This window comes from Castanea sativa, chromosome 3 (assembly GCF_040712315.1).
Source record: "Castanea sativa cultivar Marrone di Chiusa Pesio chromosome 3, ASM4071231v1".
Taxonomy (NCBI): domain Eukaryota; kingdom Viridiplantae; phylum Streptophyta; class Magnoliopsida; order Fagales; family Fagaceae; genus Castanea; species Castanea sativa.
Genome location: NC_134015.1, coordinates 46,093,430 through 46,113,796, shown reverse-complemented (window position 1 = coordinate 46,113,796; position 20,367 = coordinate 46,093,430). Strand labels below are relative to the sequence as shown.

General features: G+C 36.6%; 1 protein-coding gene across 2 annotated transcripts; it reads left to right on the top strand.

Annotated features, from left to right (window-relative positions):
* Positions 1-5,772: 5,772 nt before the first annotated feature.
* LOC142628273 (ABC transporter B family member 26, chloroplastic) lies at positions 5,773-16,535 on the top strand. 2 transcript variants are annotated; one of them, XM_075802351.1, is made up of 18 exons: positions 5,773-6,537; positions 6,650-6,777; positions 8,192-8,234; positions 8,473-8,517; positions 8,613-8,735; positions 8,825-8,928; positions 9,341-9,395; positions 9,487-9,557; positions 9,720-9,822; positions 10,368-10,578; positions 11,760-11,833; positions 12,420-12,476; positions 12,568-12,642; positions 14,660-14,734; positions 14,809-15,090; positions 15,240-15,304; positions 15,378-15,438; positions 15,893-16,535. In XM_075802351.1, exons 1-18 carry the CDS (start codon positions 6,088-6,090, stop codon positions 15,971-15,973), a joined length of 2,103 nt encoding a protein of 700 aa, XP_075658466.1. In that variant the 5' UTR covers positions 5,773-6,087; the 3' UTR covers positions 15,974-16,535. The 2 variants fall into 2 exon arrangements, with proteins under 2 accessions (XP_075658466.1, XP_075658467.1); XM_075802352.1 differs by having other exon boundaries at positions 6,517-6,537; positions 6,650-6,788.
* The last annotated feature ends 3,832 nt before the right edge of the window (positions 16,536-20,367 follow it).

The window sequence follows — 20,367 nt, the reverse complement described above, 5'->3', positions numbered from 1 at the left end:
TTGCTCAAGAGCAAAAATCCTTTTCTTCTGACGAACAGGCTTGGAAGATGGGCGACCATTCAACCAATGAGTGATAACACTTGGGTCAATTCTCGACATGTCTTCATGACTCCATGCAAAAACATCAATACTCTCCCTTAAGAACTGGACGAGGTCTTGCTTCGTCTTCTCCTTCATACTCGTTCCAATTTTGGTAAACTTCTCGGGATTACCCTCTTCTAGAGGGATGTCTTCTAGCACTTCCGTGGGCTCCGCGGTAACCCTTCTCTCGTCTATGCTCATCGTCTGCATGTGCATGGCTAGATAGCATTCTCTGGCGGCTAATTGGTCTCCTTACACTTAACCTACTCCATAATCTGTTAGGAACTTAACAGACAAATGATAGGTAGACGTTAGTGCCTTCCAACTATTTAAAATTAGTCTTCCAATGATAGAGTTGTATGAAGACGAATAGTTCACAACAAGGAAGTTTACCTCTTTAATTATTTGCTGTGGATACGCTCCTACCATCACAAGTAATGTAATGGTACCCATAGGTTACACTTTCATCCCTCCAAATCCTACCAATGGTGAATTTACTAGACAAAGTTGATCTCATCCAAGCCTCATTTGTTGGAAGGCAGGCTAATATAAAAATTCTGCCGAACTTCCATCGTCTACCAACACCCTCCTAGTCGTATAATCGGCAATAAGCAATGTGATGACGATCGCGTCGTCATGTGGATGGTGAACCCTTTCAGCGTCCTCGTCCGTAAACGTAATAGTTTGCTCATCTGCCCCCTGGTCCTTGGAGGTCATCTAGAGAGCTGGACGTTTTGCACCACCTTTAGATATGTCTTCCTTGACTTGGAAGATTGCCCTATCGAGGTCTCTCCTATAATTACTCTTATTTGTCCAAGCGGGGCCGTGACGATTCTTCTACCTTTCTCTTCAACTTCTCGTCCTTGTGATCTTGTTCAAGAAAGTTTCTTAATTTTCCTTGCCTGATGAGATTCTCTATCTGCTGTTTCAAGTTAAAACACCTGTTCATGTCATGCCCATGGTCTCTATGGAAGCGGCAATACTTGTTCCTATTACGCTTATTGGGATCTCCCTTTATTTTTTCCGGCCCCTTCAAGGATGGGTCATCCTTGATTTTCATGAGCACTTGTTTGAGTGGCATGTTTAAGGGCATAAATTGCTAACTCCTTACTGAAGAAGAACTTGCCTTCTTATTGTTTCGATCTTTCTTCTCCCCCACCCGAGCCTTCTTTGGACGAGGACCCTGCTCAGGATGGCACTAGAGATCTGCTTCCATTCGCTTTGCCTTCTTCCTCTTTTTGGCTATGATTGCATCCTCTACATTCATGAAGTTTTAGGCTGAATGGACGAGTTCAGCCATGGTTTGTGGCTCTTACTCATAAAGCTTATGGATGAATAAATCAGAATTAACTCCATTATGGAAGGCTGCCAATAACAACTTGTCATCCATCTCATCTACCATCAAGGCTTCCTTGTTAAAACGAGTAATGAAGGACCACAAGCTTTCATTTTCCCCTTACTCTATGGTCAATAGGCTGGACAAGAAACGCTTATTCCTTTGTCCTCCGATAAAATTGTTGACAAACAACTTACTCAATTCTTCGAAAGAGCTCACAATATTTGGAGGTATCTTGTTAAACCACACTTGTGCCGGCCTTTTGAGAGTGGTAGGAAAGGCCCTACACATAATCTCGTCTGGAATCCCTTGAAGATGCATTATAGTTTTGAAGGTAGCAATATGATCAAAAGGGTCGCGTGTTCCATCATATGAGTCCAAGGAAGGCATCTTGAACTTGGAAGGCAGGGGATGACTATTGATGGAAGGCACGAAAAGGGAATCTGTCTGATGGACTAAATCATCTACGGGATTTGCCTTTTTCATGTTCTCCCTCATCTCGTCCATGGCCTTTCTCATATGATCCATCTCCCTTTCCAAGTGTGGTACCTTTCGCCCCTTCTCTAACTTCTTGACTTTGGGCTTGCCCTTCCATGTATCTTTCTTGGTGTTGCCTCCTTAAATTAATCTCCCTAGTCAGCTCTTGGTTCTGATGGATTAATTTCGCCATGACGGCTGTCATGGACTGTATGTGTTGTATGGAAGGCGGTTGCATGATAGGTGCTGATTGGCGATCACGGTTAGGATTACTAGAAGCATTCCCACTCTCATGGTGGCCTGGACTAGTGGTCATTGATCTTGTTCGAACCATGTAGCCCTTTGTCAAAGGAAGATAAATTGCAAAACAAAAAATTAATCTTCCTACAGACGGCATTAACTGATGATGCACAGAAAATTAGTAGGCTGAACGCTCTGGGTTTCAATGGGCTAGTGATTGCTTGGAAGGCCTGAAAAGAAAAAAACACGAGAATCAAAAGAGATCGGAGTGAACCGGCCAAGAACCCTCTGATGCTTAAGTTAGTCGTTCTCTAGAACTCAAGAATTCCAACTTTTTAGAAGCAGTGAAAACTTACTTTCATTTTATGTGAATGAGTCCTTATATAGTGAGCTTTGGAGTGGTTACTTATCTAGTAACTTCCCCAATATTTGTGGAAGTTAGATGATTCAAACTTAACTTCCACAACTGTTATAGAAATTAGAAATGTTCAATCTTATCCCTTGCAACTGTCATTGGAAGTTAAGTATTTAATAGGAAGTTATAGCGATGAATGCGAATTTCGCTAATAATTCAAAATAGTAGAATGTGGTCAAGATTATAAGTTTTTAGATATAAACTTATTTTGAAAATCTCTAAGTGTCGAGGGGTCATACATTAGGTGCTTCCCTGATGGATGACCTTCATACCCATGGACGACCTTCCCTAATGGAGGACCTTCTCACACTGAGTTAATATTTTTGCCTTTGGACGACACTATGGACGAATTGGAGATGGTCTGATTTTTTAGTTCACTATCAATTAGTACGTTTGAAATTGAAGGAGATGGAGGGAAAAAGAAGTAGAGAGGAGTGTGGTTAGAATATACTAAAATTTAGTATATTCTAGTTATTTTTCATTTTCTTTTTAGCTACGCTTCTTTTATCTCTTTCCATTCAAACATAGACTAAATCTCATTTATAAAAATTATAAAAATGCCATGCCATTATTAATTTAAAAGAAATTAAAAAAATTGGCATCTTTTCAAGTTAAACAAACACAAAGTAATTTAGATGAACATATAAGATGTTTATATTTTAATATTAAACGTGGTGTTTAAAATGGTCCACTTTAGACCACATAGTTTGCAACTTATTTAACATGGTAAGAACAAAAAATGCATTGTGTGTTTAACTTGCATATGGGAGAAAATCCTTGGAGCATTTATTATTAAAATGGCTTTTCTCAAGAGCAATATGGTGGGATCTGATTTAGCATTAAGGATTGATGCGTTCCACTATGGATCCTTAAATTCATGGCTGGAAAACTAGTTGGGCAGATAAAACTTGACTGGCCAGGATTACACTTACACAGCACAACATTCTGATAACTCTGTGGATTTTATGGTTTAATAGAAACCAAGTTGTCCACAAGAGAAAAATGTGTTCAACTATAGAAACGTTATTAATGGCCAAATCTTTGATGGATAGGTACTCATCAGCATATATAGAAGTTAAAATGGATAATATTATGCGCACAAATCCAACAAAATATGCAGGGTTATGAAATAATGGCAAGCATTCACTATGGAAGGGGTTCTGGAATGGATGCTTATGAAATGGGGTTGGTTTGTTGCTTACTCCGTTGGTGGTAACTAGGAAGACAATTGAAATGTAAAATTTGGGCTTTTTGACTTTTGAGGTCTAAAAATTGAAAAATTATTGTTTCACATCTAGGGTTGTGTATGGTTGGACTGAAAAGGTTTTATAGAAAACATTTTAACACATTTACGGGTGTTTGGTTGGACCGAAAATCCTGTCAATCTAAAAATATTTTCTCTTTGACTGTAAAATAGAGTTGGTTTTGGTGTGAAATAAATCACACTTTTAGGCTGAGTTTGGTTCAATGTAAAATGTTTTCTGAATGTAAAATATTTTCAGGTGAAAATATTTTCCAGAAATATAAACATTTTTAGGTGTTTGGTTGCATTCCAAAAAATGTTTTAGAAAATATTTTCTAGTGTTTGGTTGTGTTTCTGAAAATGCTCTAGAAAACCAATTTTTATCATGTTTCTCACATTTTCTTAGGATCCAAACAAATATTATTACAAAGAATCAAAATATATAAACAATCAAAGAAACAAAAACCAAAACAAAAAAAAATCAAAATCACAAGACCAATCGTGAAAGAGGTACAAAGAGAGAGAGAGAGATTAAGTGATAGAGAGAGAGATCGGTTCGTGGGTGACTTGGTGGTGGTGACGGTAGTGGCAACATGGACACGGTAGGTCGATCTAGAGGTGGCGGCTCAATCTAGGAGTGGGTCACTCACTAGGTGGTTCGATCTAGGAGTGGATTGCTTACACGGTGGACAAATCGGCTCAGGGGTGGGTTGCTCATGGCGGTATGATTGGCTTAGGGGTGGGTCGTTCATTGGGTCATGGACTCACGGTGGTCTGATCTATTTTCTGATGGCTCTTGCTCTCTCCGTGCTCCATTGTAAGTGTTATCCTCTCTTCTCACCGGCGTAAAGGGGAACACAGCAACACTGCTTGTCGGAGTATGGAGTGGACCTCGGTCTGGCGTTAGAGTATGGGGTGGAGCTCTGTCTCTCTCTTGTTGTTGCGTGAGGTGGAGCTGAGGTGAGCTTGGAGATGAATTTCGGACCGTGTGAGGAGTGTGGGAGAGGAGTGAGTGAGGAGTGAAAAATTACGGAAATGGTTTGAAGGTAAAATGAGTCTTGAAATGAATTTCCGGGTCTGCGGGCCGAATTTTGTAGTCAATGCAATGGTTTTCCGTTTAACCAAATTTTACATGCACAACCAAACACATGGCAGGGTGTAAAATATTTTTTGAGGTCCATTTCCAGCTGAAACAAACGTAGCCTTATTTTCCTACATTTCATTTTCAGCCTCATTTATCACACTCACGCTCTTACACACTCGAAACAAAGAGAGAGAGAGAAAGTAGAGAGGAGAGCTTGAACCGACACCCACCTCCACACCGAACGTTACTCTCATCCTCACCACCAAACGGTTCCCTCATCCTCATTGCCAAAACTGTCTAACTCGCTTTCTCTCCTTTTCTCTCTCTTTTCCTCTCTTTCTCTTGAACCAACGAAGCCCCAAAGCTCGATTTGTGCAGATCAAACTAGCAAGTTTCAAAACCAAAGTTCTTTCTTGCTGATGTGTTGAACTATGTCATAACTCTGGTATTTTTTGTGACCAATCCAAACCTCTCTCTCTTGATTTGAAACCTCACCTCAAATCTCCATGCAAAATTATTAGGTACTCTCGGAGTATCATAAATGCGTACTCTCTTCTTTCACATGAATGATGGGTCCTACCATAAATTTAATTAATGAGATCACTATTCATATAAGATAAAAAAATACAATTTATAATGCTCTAAGAGTACGCAGTAATTTCTTCGTAGCTTTCTCACAACGTTAGTCCAAAAAATAAAATTTTCCTAAATTAAATAGTAAACGGGTCTAACTTTGCCACGTATTTCTCTTAAAAAAAAAAAAAAACCCAAAAAAACGGAGTCCACTTAAACCTTTCCTCCTTGGGAAAATCTTTTGGAAACGAAAGTAAGCGCAAACAAACAAACGTTCCTGAATAAAAAAAATTGTAAAAAAACAAACGAACCTTAAAAAAGTCACTCCACCTTCCCCTCGTCTAATAACAAACAATATTGGCCCAGAATATAGGACCGACCAACGCACCGGGTCCCCCAGTCCCCCTCTTGCCTCTCTTCTCTTCTTTTGTAGCTACTGTACTATCGCGTGAAAATAGAAAATAGTAGCAACCAAACTAGCAAATTCTTGCACGCCAGCAGTTCCTCAACCCAATTTTCTTCTTCTTCTTCTTGCGTCTCCGCCACCAATATCTCCTCTATTCTATATCTCACTTTTTCTTCGCTCTCTCTCCACCTTAACGGAACTTCCATTTCTATTGCTTTACATTTCGCCGCCTATGGCTTTGCTTCTCTGCAATATACACCTCACCACCTCATATTCTTCTCTTCCCATCTTCAAAACTCACCACAAACGCCACCGTTTTAAAACCACCAACAACCTAAAACCCCGTCTCTCTCTTCCCAACCCCAATTCCTCTGCTCCAAAACGCGTTCTCTTGCCTCCTCTCAAATCCGCTTCTTCAATCAACGGGTTCTCCATCCAGAACGCTCCCGAAGTCTCCAGAGACCGCCAAAATGCCGAGCTATTCGACCGGCTCCGGCGTTGGATTGACTCCGTACGGACAGTCCTCCCCGGCGGCAGCTGGTGGAGCTTCTCCGACGACGTCGACGTCAAGTTATTGGCCAAACCGGTCACCGTGTTGCAAGCTCTTATCAGAATGTGGCACCTCGTTGCGCAAGACCGTTGGGTTATTTTTACAGCTTTTGCTACTCTAATTGTCGCAGCGGTGCGTGTTTTTATTTTTTGGTGTGTAAATCGTTTACATTTCTGTTAGAACATGTTTGGAAAGTTGGAATTGAATTACTAATTAGAATTTTGTGTAACATTTGGTGGTTCAGCTTTCGGAGATTTCGATACCGCATTACTTGACTGCTTCAATATTTACGGCACAGAGTCGTGAAATCGCGGTGTTCCATCGGAATGTGCGTCTCTTGATTGTGCTGTGTATCACTTCAGGAATATGCAGGTCAAAATCTTGTATGGTCAAAGTACCCTTCTTCCTTGTTTGGTCAAACTACTGTTTTTTTTTAATTTTCCATAAACCTTAGTTTTTTTTTAGTTGGTTCATTGTGAACTTATCTTGTGATGAAAATGTAGTGAGATTAGTAGAACAAGTCTTTTTTTTTTGGATGGAGGGTTAAAATAAATAGAACCAGTGTGTCTGGTCTGGTACCTAAGGAATTTAATGTCAGAGAAGAGTATTTAAAGTTCAGGACTGTTCAATTAATTTCATATCAAACATGAGCCGAGCTTGAGCTTATTTATATGTTTAAGCTTGGGTCTTCTTCTTGTAGTATAAACTTGGGATTGTTCATGAGCAACTTATATATGACTTTGGATAGAATAGAATGCAAGAAAATTATATATGTGGCCAACCTTAACTAATCTTGTTGTTGTTGTTGTTGTCACAAATATATGCTAATAATTGATAACTAAATGATATTTGAATTTATATTATGTGTGTCATATTATTAAAAAGATATATAATTTTACTACAAAATGAACAATTCATATTATCAATAAATTACAAATAATAATTTGATATTTTATGAAGTTTTTTACTAACTTACACAAAGCTAATCTCAAGTTTATATAAGTATATTTATATTATCATATATACTTTAATCAATCCTTATACTTGCAAGATTGTTCACGTGCACATTACTATGTTTGAGTTTGGCTTGTTTAATAATCGAGCCTAAACTTAGGCTTGAGCTTGACTCATTTACTAGCTAAACAAATATGAATAAGTTTTTTTTTGTGCCAAACCCAAGTTGTTTATGAATAGCTCGCTTCATTTACAACCTAGGAAGCATGGACATGGATACGGGTATGACACGGTGACACGAGCAATTTCTGAAAAATTATAACATTAAATGGCTAGTACAACACTGGTATGACACGAGTACGATATGAATACAACACCCTAAATTAATTGTCCATGCGTCCTAGTTTACAACCCTACTAAGGATTTGATTTGATGCATGGGAATATTCTTTATGTCATCATTCTTTGGTACACATTTTTTTTTTAACATGAAGTTATATACCATACCTACCTATTCTTATCTGTTAATTTCTTTTATAATATAAAAATATATATATTAAATAAGAAATTTTAGTATGTTAACGGTTAAGATTAGATCAGTATGATTCAAAAAAAAAAGTGTGTATTGCAGAACATTTCTGCAGTTTTTTTGGATTTTGAACATGAATATACGCGCTATGATGGGCTATTTATTGATATTATTCTATGCTGTTTGCTTTGAACTTGCGCTGTGTATAATAATACTTATCACTCTCAATGCGTGAAATTTGAGCCATCTTGATGAACGATGTGACTGAGCTGCTGACCCCATACTCTGTTTATTTGAACTTCAGTGGTATCCGAGGTTGCTGCTTTGGCATAGCAAATATGATTCTTGTGAGTCTACTATAACCAAAATTACCATATTTTTTTTATTTATCCAAGAAATATTCAACATTGTACATTGCTATGCCATTTATTTGTTCTTAGTGCAGTCATGTATAAGGTGATGTGAAATGAATTAAGTTTCCATTTTGTTTCACTTTCTGTCTTACCATCACTTGCTACTTGTGTTCAAACATTAATTTTTGATTATTGACTCATTAGTGACCAGAGTTTTTATAACATTCCACAGGTCAAGCGAATGAGGGAAACATTATATTCTTCCCTTCTCCTACAGGTTCTGAAATACGCTGTCATTTGCATCTATCAAGCAAGTTAGATCTGTTTAGAGTTGGCGTAGTTTAACTTATTTTGGCAGTATCTTTGTTGTAGGATATATCCTTTTTTGACACTGAAACGGTTGGTGATTTGACAAGTAGGCTTGGGGCAGATTGTCAGCAAGTGTCACGGGTTATTGGGAATGATCTTAATCTGATATTACGCAATCTCTTACAGGTTTTTTTCGCTGATCAAACAATTAGTGCCTTTCAGATTTTGCATTCAATTTGCGGATTAATTTTTTGTTTCTCATTATTCTGTTTTAGGGAATGGGCGCATTGATTTACTTGATAATTCTGTCTTGGCCACTTGGTTTATGTACATTGTTGATATGCTCTACCTTAGCAGCAATTATGCTGCTCTATGGCAGGTAAGGTTTTATTTTGTCTTTTGAGATTTTCTAAGTTGAAATGTGACCTTACCTTAAAGAATGTACTTGTAAATAACATGGTGTGATCTGAATGAGTTAGGTGGGAGCATGTCAAGATAAGAAAAGCTAAAATTAGAAATGACCTACGTGTGTAAAGGACACTAGAATGTTCCAGTTTAAGGTGTAAATTTTCTTCAAATTATAGGATTCCCAAAGAGATGGGAAGGGAAGGCTTAAGAGAAAAAGATGCCCATTGACTTTATGGAAGATATTGATTGAACATGCTGAGACACAAAACACCCGCACACACTTATCTGTTGTTTATTTCCTTCAATGTCTCTCTTTCTCTCTCCTTTTTTTTGTTTCTGTTTCTGTGGAAATTTTGTTGACTTTTCATGTGTCCTTTTTGTAGTTATCAGAAGAAGGCAGCAAAGTTAACCCAAGAATGTACTGCTTCTGCTAATGAAGTAGAATAAGACTCCTTGTCTGTAGTTTGTTATTGAAAATTCTGCTTCCTCAATGATTTCTATAAAAGCCGCATTTCATTATCTATTTCAGGTTGCTCAAGAGACATTCTCTCTGATGAGAACTGTTCGCGTTTATGGAACAGAAGAAGATGAACTTGGAAGGTAAAATTGCTATTAGTGGTCATGTCTTTCTTCCATAGCGATTCCAAACTTAATTTTCTGTACCCCAGTGCACTTAAACGTTTTAATTGGAAACATATGGAAACATGCATGTGCTGTATTGTTAACTGATTTTAACAGATAATTATCCAAACACATGTACAGGTACAAGCATTGGCTGGGGAAGTTAGCTGATATAAGCTTGCGACAAAGTGCTGCATATGGTTTTTGGAATATGAGCTTCAATACTCTTTATCACTCAACACAGGTCTTGCTTTCTGAGTGATTTTCAAAATTAAAAGATTTTTAGTGTTTCAGAAAATCACCTCTGTATGTTTTTCCTGCTCAAAATTTTCAAAATTCTTGAATGAAAATTTTCAATTGACACTCAATAATCTATGAGATTTAAATGTAAGTCTTTGCTTTCTGCTCTGAATTTTGGCTTCAAGTCAGATTTTCTTATTGGTACAGATAGAGGTAGCTATGTTGCAGTATTTACCAGCTAATATGTTTTTGTTTTTATTGTCTCTAATCATGTTTTAAGAAAATTGTTTCTTGGATCCAAGAAATAATTTTCTGCTGCAATCTTTTGGACTTAAAAAGAAGCATGTGTAATTCGCCATTAGTGCATAAAAAATCAAATATTATGAATGAATGGATAGTTTGATGGATAAATGCTAAAGCTTTAGCAACTTTAGAATATTACTTATTTTAAAAATCAGATAATTCAGATGAGAATTTTATTTTTTATGTGTTTTTGGGTCCATTTTAAGTTTTGGTACTTATGTTTTCATTTGCATATTTGATTTATAGGTTATTGCTGTTCTGTTAGGAGGAACATCTATTCTAGCTGGTCATATAACAGCAGAGCAACTTACAAAGTTTATATTGTATAGCGAATGGCTAATTTATTCAACATGGTGGGTGGGGGACAATTTATCATCATTGATGCAATCGGTTGGGGCAAGTGAAAAAGTCTTCCAATTGATGGATCTCTTGCCCAGTAATCAATTCGTATCAAATGGTAAGGATTTTATGGAGTTAAATAGAAGGTCTCACATAATTAAATTGTTTTATGTTGAATTAGTCCATTTTCCATGCTTTCTTTAATTCATTTATTGACCTATCTTTTAGGAATTGTAGTGTTAAACTGCACATGCATTCTTAATTCTGCCTTTAACTTTTGTATCACAATGGTTTTTCAAATTGAGGAATAAATGCGCTGTTGATGCATTCGATTACCATGTTTCTTAACGACCACTGTGAAAGAAGTATTGGTGATTGAAGTATTTTCCAACTAGGAATATGTAATTATTATGTAACTGTCAATTATATTTAAGTTTTCAGTTTAAACAGTCTTTCTTTTTTCACGGTCATAAAGTTGTTTCTTCTGAAGTTCTTCAAGTATTTAAATGTAGACTACCACATAATAGTCCTGCCTTAGTTAAATGCCATTATAGCCTTATCCTATATATTTTGGATTGGAATATTCCTTTTGCATTTTTTGTTTTTCCACTGGAATGTGTACGTCTCATGAAATATTTCCTCATTGCATGTTCCTTGGCAACATAATTTCTTGAACATCAAAGACTCAAAGATGAAAGGCAGCCCTACGGCTATAGGTCCCAAGATTGCCTAAGGCAGGACATGATAAAGGCGCTTGTATGAATGAAGCAGGGAACTAATATTTTAAAATAATTGATAAAAGATATAAAAAGGAAGAAGATAACATGTGAATTCAAACAATTTAAGCTTACTAATCAACCTTTTTTTTTATTTTTTTTTTTTAAATTTCATTTTCAAAAAGCTCCATTTCTCTAATTGACCTAGTGCACTGAACAACATTTAACTTTATTTATTTATTTAATTATATAACTGTATTTAAACAAAATAATTTCGCTTCCATTTAGACATGATGCTAACTTATAATGGGATGTTTGAGGTGACTGGATACTTCATTTAATGTTTGCACATGATGCTTAAGATTACAATTTGAATATTTATCTCAGTAAGATGATTCCTGTAAGAAGACTTATTAGTAGAGTACTTAATATCTTGCTAACAGTAAATTGAGGCATAAATATGGTTAATATAAGAGGCATCAAAATTTTAATTTAATCAATTGAAAGAAATCCTTACTTTGTACTTATAAGATTTTTTTTTTTTTTTAGTGAAATTGTGGATTTTAATGTCATTTTTTTACAGGGTTGAAGTTGCATAGGATATTGGGACATATTGAGTTCGTAAATGTTTCTTTTCATTATCCTTCAAGGCCAACGGTACTTTTCCCATGCTCAATATTATAAATTCTCCATCTAGCTTATGATTTTCAAAACCCTTGTTTTCAATAACATTTCTTATGCTCTACAACATCTTTGAGTTTGAGGTGCTATAGTAGAAAAGAATACTTGCATTCAGAAGATGTTTCCTACCCTATGGTGCAGGAAAAACTTTAGTCAATTGGTAGAGTATCTCAATGTGTTGGTTGTCTTAGGAACATGCATTTATAGTCAATATCAAGAGGACTATCTTTAATTATCTAGGACCTAATTAGCTTTCATGTAGCTTGTAAGGCATTTCCAATAGTGCTTTAGGATGCTATGTCGTTACTTCTTGTTGCAATGCATTTAGTGGGAAGAATTCCTATCATAACAGTACATAGTTCATCTGACACTAGCCTAGTTCAAACTAACTGATGGTTAAATCCAATAATTCAGGCTATTTGAGTCTTCCACTAGCACTTCTGATGCTTCTTGCTTTATTTGATTAGGCTACCTGATCCTAATTGGATTTATGATTGGACTTTTGCTCAAAATTGCTAGTGTGGCTACTTCAGAATGAACTAATAATTAGACATCTGTACAGGTACCTGTGCTGCGACATGTAAACATTTCAGTGCATCCTAGTGAAGTGGTTGCAATTGTAAGAAAGTGCTTCTATTTGCTTTATTTGATCCTTTGTGTCCCACAATGATCATAAGAAATAAACTTATAGTTGTTTTAATATTGATTAGGTTGGTCTTAGTGGTAGTGGAAAAAGCACACTAGTGAATCTTTTGCTCCGTCTTTATGAGCCAACAAATGGTCAGGTAATTTCTTTAACCTTAGTAATATTTATCACTAGCATTTTTTTTTTTTTTATAGTTATTTATCACTAGCATATTTGATGAATTACGGATTATTCCAAAAGCTTTAACTATTAGGAAATAATAGATTTAGTCACATAACCATAATTCTAGCCATTCCCTCAAGAGTGAATTTAGACTCCCCCTTAATAAGTGGGGCCCAAACAAGGTAGTCAAAAGTGAAAGGCGTGCTTAAGGCGCCAAGGCTTTTTATTGCCCAAGGCGCGAGGCGACAAAAAGGCGCTAGCCTGAGTAAAGTGAGACACCAAATTCTAAATATATTTATTATACATATACAATTCCTAATGTATTGAAATATTATAATAAAGTTTTTTTGAATGTGTTGCATGAAAAATTAGGTCTATCAAATGATTTCAAAGTAGGATTAACATAGTTTAGGCTCTATTAGTTATTCTAACAGTAGGTTTTACAACAAGCTTCTACTAGAAATTAATTAATCTAACATACGTTTTACAACAAACTCTTGTAAATTAATTTATCTATCAATAGGTTTGGTAACATGCTTTTTAAAATTAATAATCTAATGATACAACAACCTTCTATTAAAAATTTAAAACTAAAAAAAAAAGAAAAAAAAGAAAAAAAACAACAACAACAACAACATTGAGGCTATCGCCTTAGCACCTTTTTTATGGCTTAAGGCAATCGCTTTGCTTGCCTAGGCTGAAAAGGCGAGGGCCTCATTAAAGGAGCCTCACCTTAGAGCCTTTAAGGCTCCATAGTGGTGCCTTGCCTCACCTAGGCATCTAGGCTAGCACTCGGCTTGCCTTTGACTACACTGCACCCAACATGTGGGATATTAATTTTTTTTTTGAACTCAAGATCACCTAATTTGATATCATGATAAATTACTAATTTTCCCAAAAACGTAAATTATTGTGAAATGGTGAATTTAATCACTTGGCCACAATTCTAATAATATCAAATTGGAAGGATTTTGTGTTTAAACAATTGCTTTGTGTTAATAGGAAAAGGTCTAAAAAGAAACAAATAATTACCTGAAGATATGGTATTTATGCTAAATATTACTTCTTGAATCATTTAAGAGTAAGTTGTTGAGGATTACCCTTGGCCACAAACATATTAATGTCAGCTTCTCAACTAAGTCATTACGTATAAAATTCTTGGACCTAACTTCAGCAATGAAGAACGGGTTTCTAAGTATTTCCTATTTATGTAATTGTGTTTGGCTCTTTTGCATATGATGGTCTTATTTATTTATTTATTATATATTGGTTAGAAATGTCCTACTACTACATGAAACCTTTAGTCCCCAAGCACTTAGTACTCGGGGAGGTTCCACTTGAACTAAAGAGTTTGGTAGTTTCATCATAGGTCTTTGCTTTAATCAGGTTTGTAACAATGCTTTTTTGTCTATTCTTTTTGAATGAGAGAGTAACATTGGGTGTACTGGGGTTTTGGGATTGTGAGTATCTTTTTTGTGAGATTGTTAGTTGGTATGGATAGTTTGTTTTCAGTGAATTGGGATTTGGATTGTGTTTGTGAGAGGTTTTGAGTGTGTTTAAGTTTATGAGGTCTATGAGTATTGTTTGTGAGTATAGCCTGTGAGGTTTGGTTGAGTGTAGTTTTAATCCGTATAGTTGATAGTTGTTTTTTTTTTGTTAGTATTACCCATGGATTCAGACATGGATAAATCGCGTTAAACTTTTTTGTTTTATGCGGATGTTATAATTTCTTATTTGTGTGAATACACCTCCGCTAGTCCCAAATTCCAACATTTCTTTGTTTTTATTTACATTCAAGTAACCAGGGTGTGGATGTCCGTCAGTTGAACCTCTAATTACCAGTTACTAGTAATTCTAGATTTTGATTGCTGCTCTACTTGGAGGGTTTTAGGATATAATCGTTGGTAGCCATTGATTAATCTTTCTTTATAATAGTTGGTGTCTAGATGCCCATCAGTTGATTCTTTCATTTGTAATTGTGATTTTAATTGCAGATATTGATAGATGGTTTCCCTCTTAAAGAGATGGATGTCATGTGGTGGAGGGAAAGAATTGGATTTGTGGGACAGGTTCTGATCTAATTTCAACACAAATAAATTCAGTTAATTTTAGATATTTTCTTCTTACTAAGAATTTTGAACAGGAACCCAGACTTTTCCGTATGGATATTAGTTCAAATATCAGATATGGATGTACTCGAGATATAAAGCAGGAGGATATTGAGTGGGCTGCCAAGCAGGCATATGCCCATGACTTTATCTCGTCACTGCCTAATGGTTACCAAACACTCGTTGATGATGATTTGCTAAGTGGGGGACAAAAGCAGCGAATCGCTATTGCTCGGGCCATTCTTAGGGACCCTACCATATTGATCCTTGATGAAGCCACGAGTGCATTAGATGCAGAGAGTGAGCACAATGTCAAGGTAGCTGCATCTAGCAATAATTCCATGTCAACACATGCACACCCTCTCATTCTCACATGGAGGACAAATGAAGAGAGATATTTCTGTATCATTACCTACAAAAAAAAAATGGAGCAAGATATTGATGTATCATTTGCCTTTGTGTCTAGGGTGTTCTTCGTGCTGTCAGAAGTGACTCATCGACAAAGAGAAGTGTTATAGTTATTGCACACAGGTGCGTTCTCAAAAGTGCTCATTTCTAGTGTTTTAATTTTGAACCTGAATTTTTTATTACCCATTTTGAACAGGCTTTCTACAATTCAAGCCGCTGACCGGATTGTGGTAATGGATGGTGGTCAAGTTGTTGAGGTTGGTTTTCTGTCCATTTATTTTGAATCTCTAAAACAAAGCAGAGCTCACCCAAGGGAAACCTTGCTTAAATGGTATCACTACTGTCCATTGAGGCTCAAAAAGCCTTATTGGGAATAGATCCCACACTCCCCCGTTCCTAAACATGAGACAGATATAACTGGACAACGAAGCCAATAATTTGTGTCATAGTCCTTTTTTAGTGGATATAGAACTCATATTAGGGTTGCCCTCTTATAATATGACAAGATTGTGGAAAGAGTTATAAGCATGAGCTGCATGGCTTTACTGTGAGATTACTGAAAAACTGTGATTGGCTTGTCTTTTGTGCACATTCTATTCTGTTCTGAAGTGTAAGCTTTAAATTTAATGTGCCCCTGTCATTCTCTCCCCCAAACCCACCTAAAAAAAAGTAAGCTGTGAATGTAACTTCTACCTCTATTCCAATGCTCAGATGGGCAGTCACAGGGATCTTCTCCTCCAAGATGGCATATATGCTAGACTGACTAGAAGACAGGCTGATGCTGTGGCGTGAACTTGGACTGTGTTAGATGTTCCCTTTTTATTTCTCCACAGGCTTCTTTGATGTGGCATAGAGTTCAAGCATCTTTTTCACTGTTAACACATGTATTCATAATATTCCAAAAGAAAAAAACTCAGCATGGTTTGGAAAAGAGGAAAGGAGTGTATACAAATGTATTACTGAAGCAGTTGCAGCTATGTATTTTTAGCCTCCATAGATTATGGGAGGCAGCTTCAACAGAATATGCAGTATCATATTCTCAATTCATTATTTATGATGCCAAGGTAAGAAAGCCAGCCAAGACAAGTATGACAGTCAAATCTTGATTAGCAGCATATCTATCAGGCGTACAGGTTCTGATAAATGTAATTTGGTCCCTGGATCATGCTTTCATTGATTTTATTGCACTGTCATTTTTTGTTGTAATTGTATAATCATACTTTTGACTTCCATTCTGCTTTGTACAAAGACTCACAAGTCACTTTGGAAGCTTGTCTGAGTAATTAACGTAGTTATTATACAAATGCTAAAAGTTCATATGATTGGCAGATTGTGGCAATCTGGTTTTGGCTCATGGTCTCTTTCTTTCAGATATTGTTATCAGTTTTTATTTGAAATGATTTGATAATTTTGTGGACTCAAGTTTTTTTGGTCAGATGTTCCAGAATCAGCACGCTATGATTCTCTGCCATATTTTGATAAAATTTTTAATTAGCTATTACAACTTGTGATAATTATGAAATTTCGTGTAGATACACTTGGAATAGAACAGTTGCTTCTTTACCCAAAGCACAAACATTCTCTTCTTTTACAACAGCCAAAACTGCCAAATGAATCGGCCAGCTTGCGTAATAAATTATTTGTGGAATCATCCCATCAATTGTCAAGCCGCTTTAGTGATCAGGAAATGTTTTTTTTATAATTCTTTTTGTTTGTGAAAGTGTGAAACTAGTGATCCGGAAATGTGGTTGCACATATTATTCTTAATTTTTTTGAAATGGCTGATAACTTTATTAAGATGAAGATAAATTTAATACATTCTGAGCCAAAGCCGACTCAATTAATGACAGTTGGATCCTCCTCTACCCAAGTTAAAAAACTACTAATGCCTTTGGCATTTTGAGCTAAAATATGTGCGGGTTTATTACTGCTATGCCTAACATGGGAAACAAGCACAGATCTAAAAACTTGTAGTCTATGACAAATACTAGTGACAACATTAGAGATTAGATGGTTACTGGTGGATTACGCAGGCCTTGAATAGCATTAGAGAGTATTAAGTCAGTCACTCTCAAAGTGCGCATCCTGAATACCAACATCCTAGGCAAACTCCATAGCTTCCTCCATTGCTTTCGTTTCAGATTCTAAAGGCCCCAAAGGGTAATGAATCTTCTTACTTAACGCAACCACCACCCTGCCTTCATGATCACAAATAACTATGCCCGCACCCATTGCATGCTGCCGAAGAAAAATTGCTCCATCTATGTTGATTTTATACCATGGAGGTTTTGGGTTGATCCACAGATCCACTTCTTTCACAGATGATCCTGAAGGCCGAAAGTTCGCCACCTGAAATTCCCTAATCACTGATCTGGCTTTATGAATAATCATACTAGCTGATTGATCAGCTTTCCCTTGCTGAACTAGGTTTCAATTGAACCAAATGCTCCAAGCAATAGTAATGAATAATTCCAGGATTTCATCGCCAACATGCTGCACAAACTTTAAATGCCATAAGAGATCAACGAATTCATTGAAATGTGCCCCACTTGAGTCAATCGGAATTCTAGAGGTTGTCCATATTCCTCAAGCTTTGTTACATTGCCAAAATAAGTGCCCACTACTTTCGGCTTCCATTCCGCAAGCCTCACATGTTGGATTATCTAAGACTTTCCTATGACAAAGGTTGGCTTTGGTTGAAAGTATATTACGGCTTGCATGCCATGCAAAGTTTTTAATCTTGTTTGGAACATTAAGGCCCCACAAAGATTTCCAGAACCCTCCACTGTTCTGCCCATTAGAAGGTCCGGGAACTGAACCAAAAGTAGAGGATAAAGCAACTTTATTTTTTATTTTTATGGGAAGAGGATAAAGCAACTTGTACGCACTATGAACCGTGAAATTTTCTTTGGCGGAATAAGCCTATACTAATCGATTAGCTGATAATCTAGCACTCAGGGGGTTGCTTAAGATTGTGGTGGCATCATCAGGAGAGAAAGTTTGTCTAACCATGTCTGTATGCTAGCATTTATCCAAAGGGTCAACCAGGGAGCTCACCTATGCATCAAAAGGTAGTCCAACCAGTTGTGAAGTGAGCTTGAAAGTGGATGGATTTGGAAGCCATCTATATATCATGCCAAACCCTAATAGATTTCCCATTCCCCACCTGCCACCAGTGACCATTACAGACAACTGAATGAGCTGAGAAAATGCTTCTCCAAGCATATGATGGGTGGTGACCTAATTCAATGGATAGGAAGTCACCATGAGGGAAGTATCAAGCTTTAAACACTCGGTGAACCAAAGAATTTGTGCATGTTTGTAAACGCCAACCTTGCTTTGCCAATAAGGCAATATTGAATGCCTTTAAATCTCAAAAACCTAAACCTCCTTCCTTAGGTAGACACATCTTGTCCCAACTTAGTCATGCAATTTTAGACCGCTTTTGATTATGCCCCCACCAGAATTTACGAACCATTGAAGTCATCTCATCACATAGTGCAATTGGTAACCTGAACACGCTTGTTTGCAGGGATATATATATGCGTGCGCTTTTGTAAGACTTCTAATTGAGGTGATAAATTGATGAAAACATCATTTGTCTTTAGTGAGTCATGTTTTTACTAAGACAAAGAGGGGTAAATTTTATTTTTGATTTTTATGGGAAAAGAGGGGTAATTTGGTTTCTTGATACTAAATCGTGTTAGATTTAACATCAGTTGTGTTAGATTTAACATCAAAATAAAAATGGAGGGACCATCAAAATAGAGTTATTACTTTAATTCTATAAATTTTATTTTTATTTTATTTATATAGATATAATTTTGACTTATGTTGCTCTTGATGATTGTTTTCTATCATCACATCAAGGCACCAGTTGGTTTTGATGAAAGTGGGCATCGGATCCAAATCTCTTATTGAACAACTAGATACTTTATTAGTTAAACTAATCAGAACCCATATAATTCTAGAAAGTTAAGTGCAATGAGGTAAAAGACTATTGCAAATAAATTTTTTTTTTTTTTTTTTGCTAAATTGTGGATAATTTTAGAAAATTAAGAGTCCGTTTAGGAATAACTTATTTAGTTGAAATTAATTTTTTTTTGCTGAAAGTACTGTAGATAAAAGTAAAAGCTAGCTGAAATAGTATAGTGAGACTCATGAATAGTATTAAAAAGTGTAGTGAAAGTCATGAATAGTAGCAAAAATATGTTGAATAGTAACAAAAATAAGCAAAAAAAACAAGAGAGATTAACGAAGCACTTCTAGCCAAGTTTGCTTGGATGGTGGCTTCTGGCAAACAAAGCCTATGTATGGAAGTATAGCGGTCAAAGTATAAAGTTAAGGAGGATTGACTTAGTGTAGAGCCAAGTAAATCTGCTTCTCCTACATGGCGTGCGATAGAAAGAGCAAAGAAGTTGATTGAAAAAGGAGCTTGCTTCCTGGTAGGAGATGGGAAATCCATTAACGCATGGGCCGATCCGTGGGTGCCTTGGATTGAGGATTTTAAGCCGAAGCCAAGGATAGGTGACTACCTCCAGCTCCCAATCAAGGCACACCATTTCATTGACCATACCTCTAAAGCATGGGATGAAGACATGGTAAAAGAAGTCTTCTCAGCTGAAGATGCATAGGCAATCCTCTCAATCCCAATCCCACACCACCCTAAGCAAGATAGACTCATTTGGCTGCCTGACCCCAAGGGAACCTTTATTGTAAAATCTGTTCACTGTGCGGCTTTTACCCAAGGTCGTGATGGAAGCCCAGTTAACTCCCATTGGAAGGATTTGTGAAAAGCGAGGCTTCCGGAATGATTGAAAATGTTTTTATGGAGAATCGGAGCCAATGTCATTCCCACTAAAGAGAACCTCCAACGAAGAATGCAACATATAGATCCGGCCTGCACTTTTTGCAATAATGAAGTTGAGAGCAACATCCACCTTTTTTTAGAATGTCAGTTTGCTTAAGCCCTTTGGGCAGTTGCAGGTTGAGGCATCAGGATTGAAACTGCACCTCTTATCTCAGGTGAAGACTTATTAAAGTTTATCATTAACCCACCTAATGCACCAATTCCAACAAATGAGCAATGGATTGTTACTTTAAACATGACACTCATCATGGATGAAATCTGGAATTCTAGAAACTGCAAGCTTTTCAAACAAGAGCAAGCCGACTTGATCAATGCC

Bases quoted from the DNA above. Each gene is read 5' to 3' on its own strand.
- LOC142628273 (XM_075802351.1), top strand. From the start codon at position 6,088: ATGGCTTTGCTTCTCTGCAATATACACCTCACCACCTCATATTCTTCT. The intron at 6,778-8,191 runs GTCAAAATCTTG...TTTGAACTTCAG, and splicing joins ATCACTTCAGGAATATGCAG to TGGTATCCGAGGTTGCTGCT. The intron at 9,396-9,486 runs GTAGAATAAGAC...TATCTATTTCAG, and splicing joins GTACTGCTTCTGCTAATGAA to GTTGCTCAAGAGACATTCTC.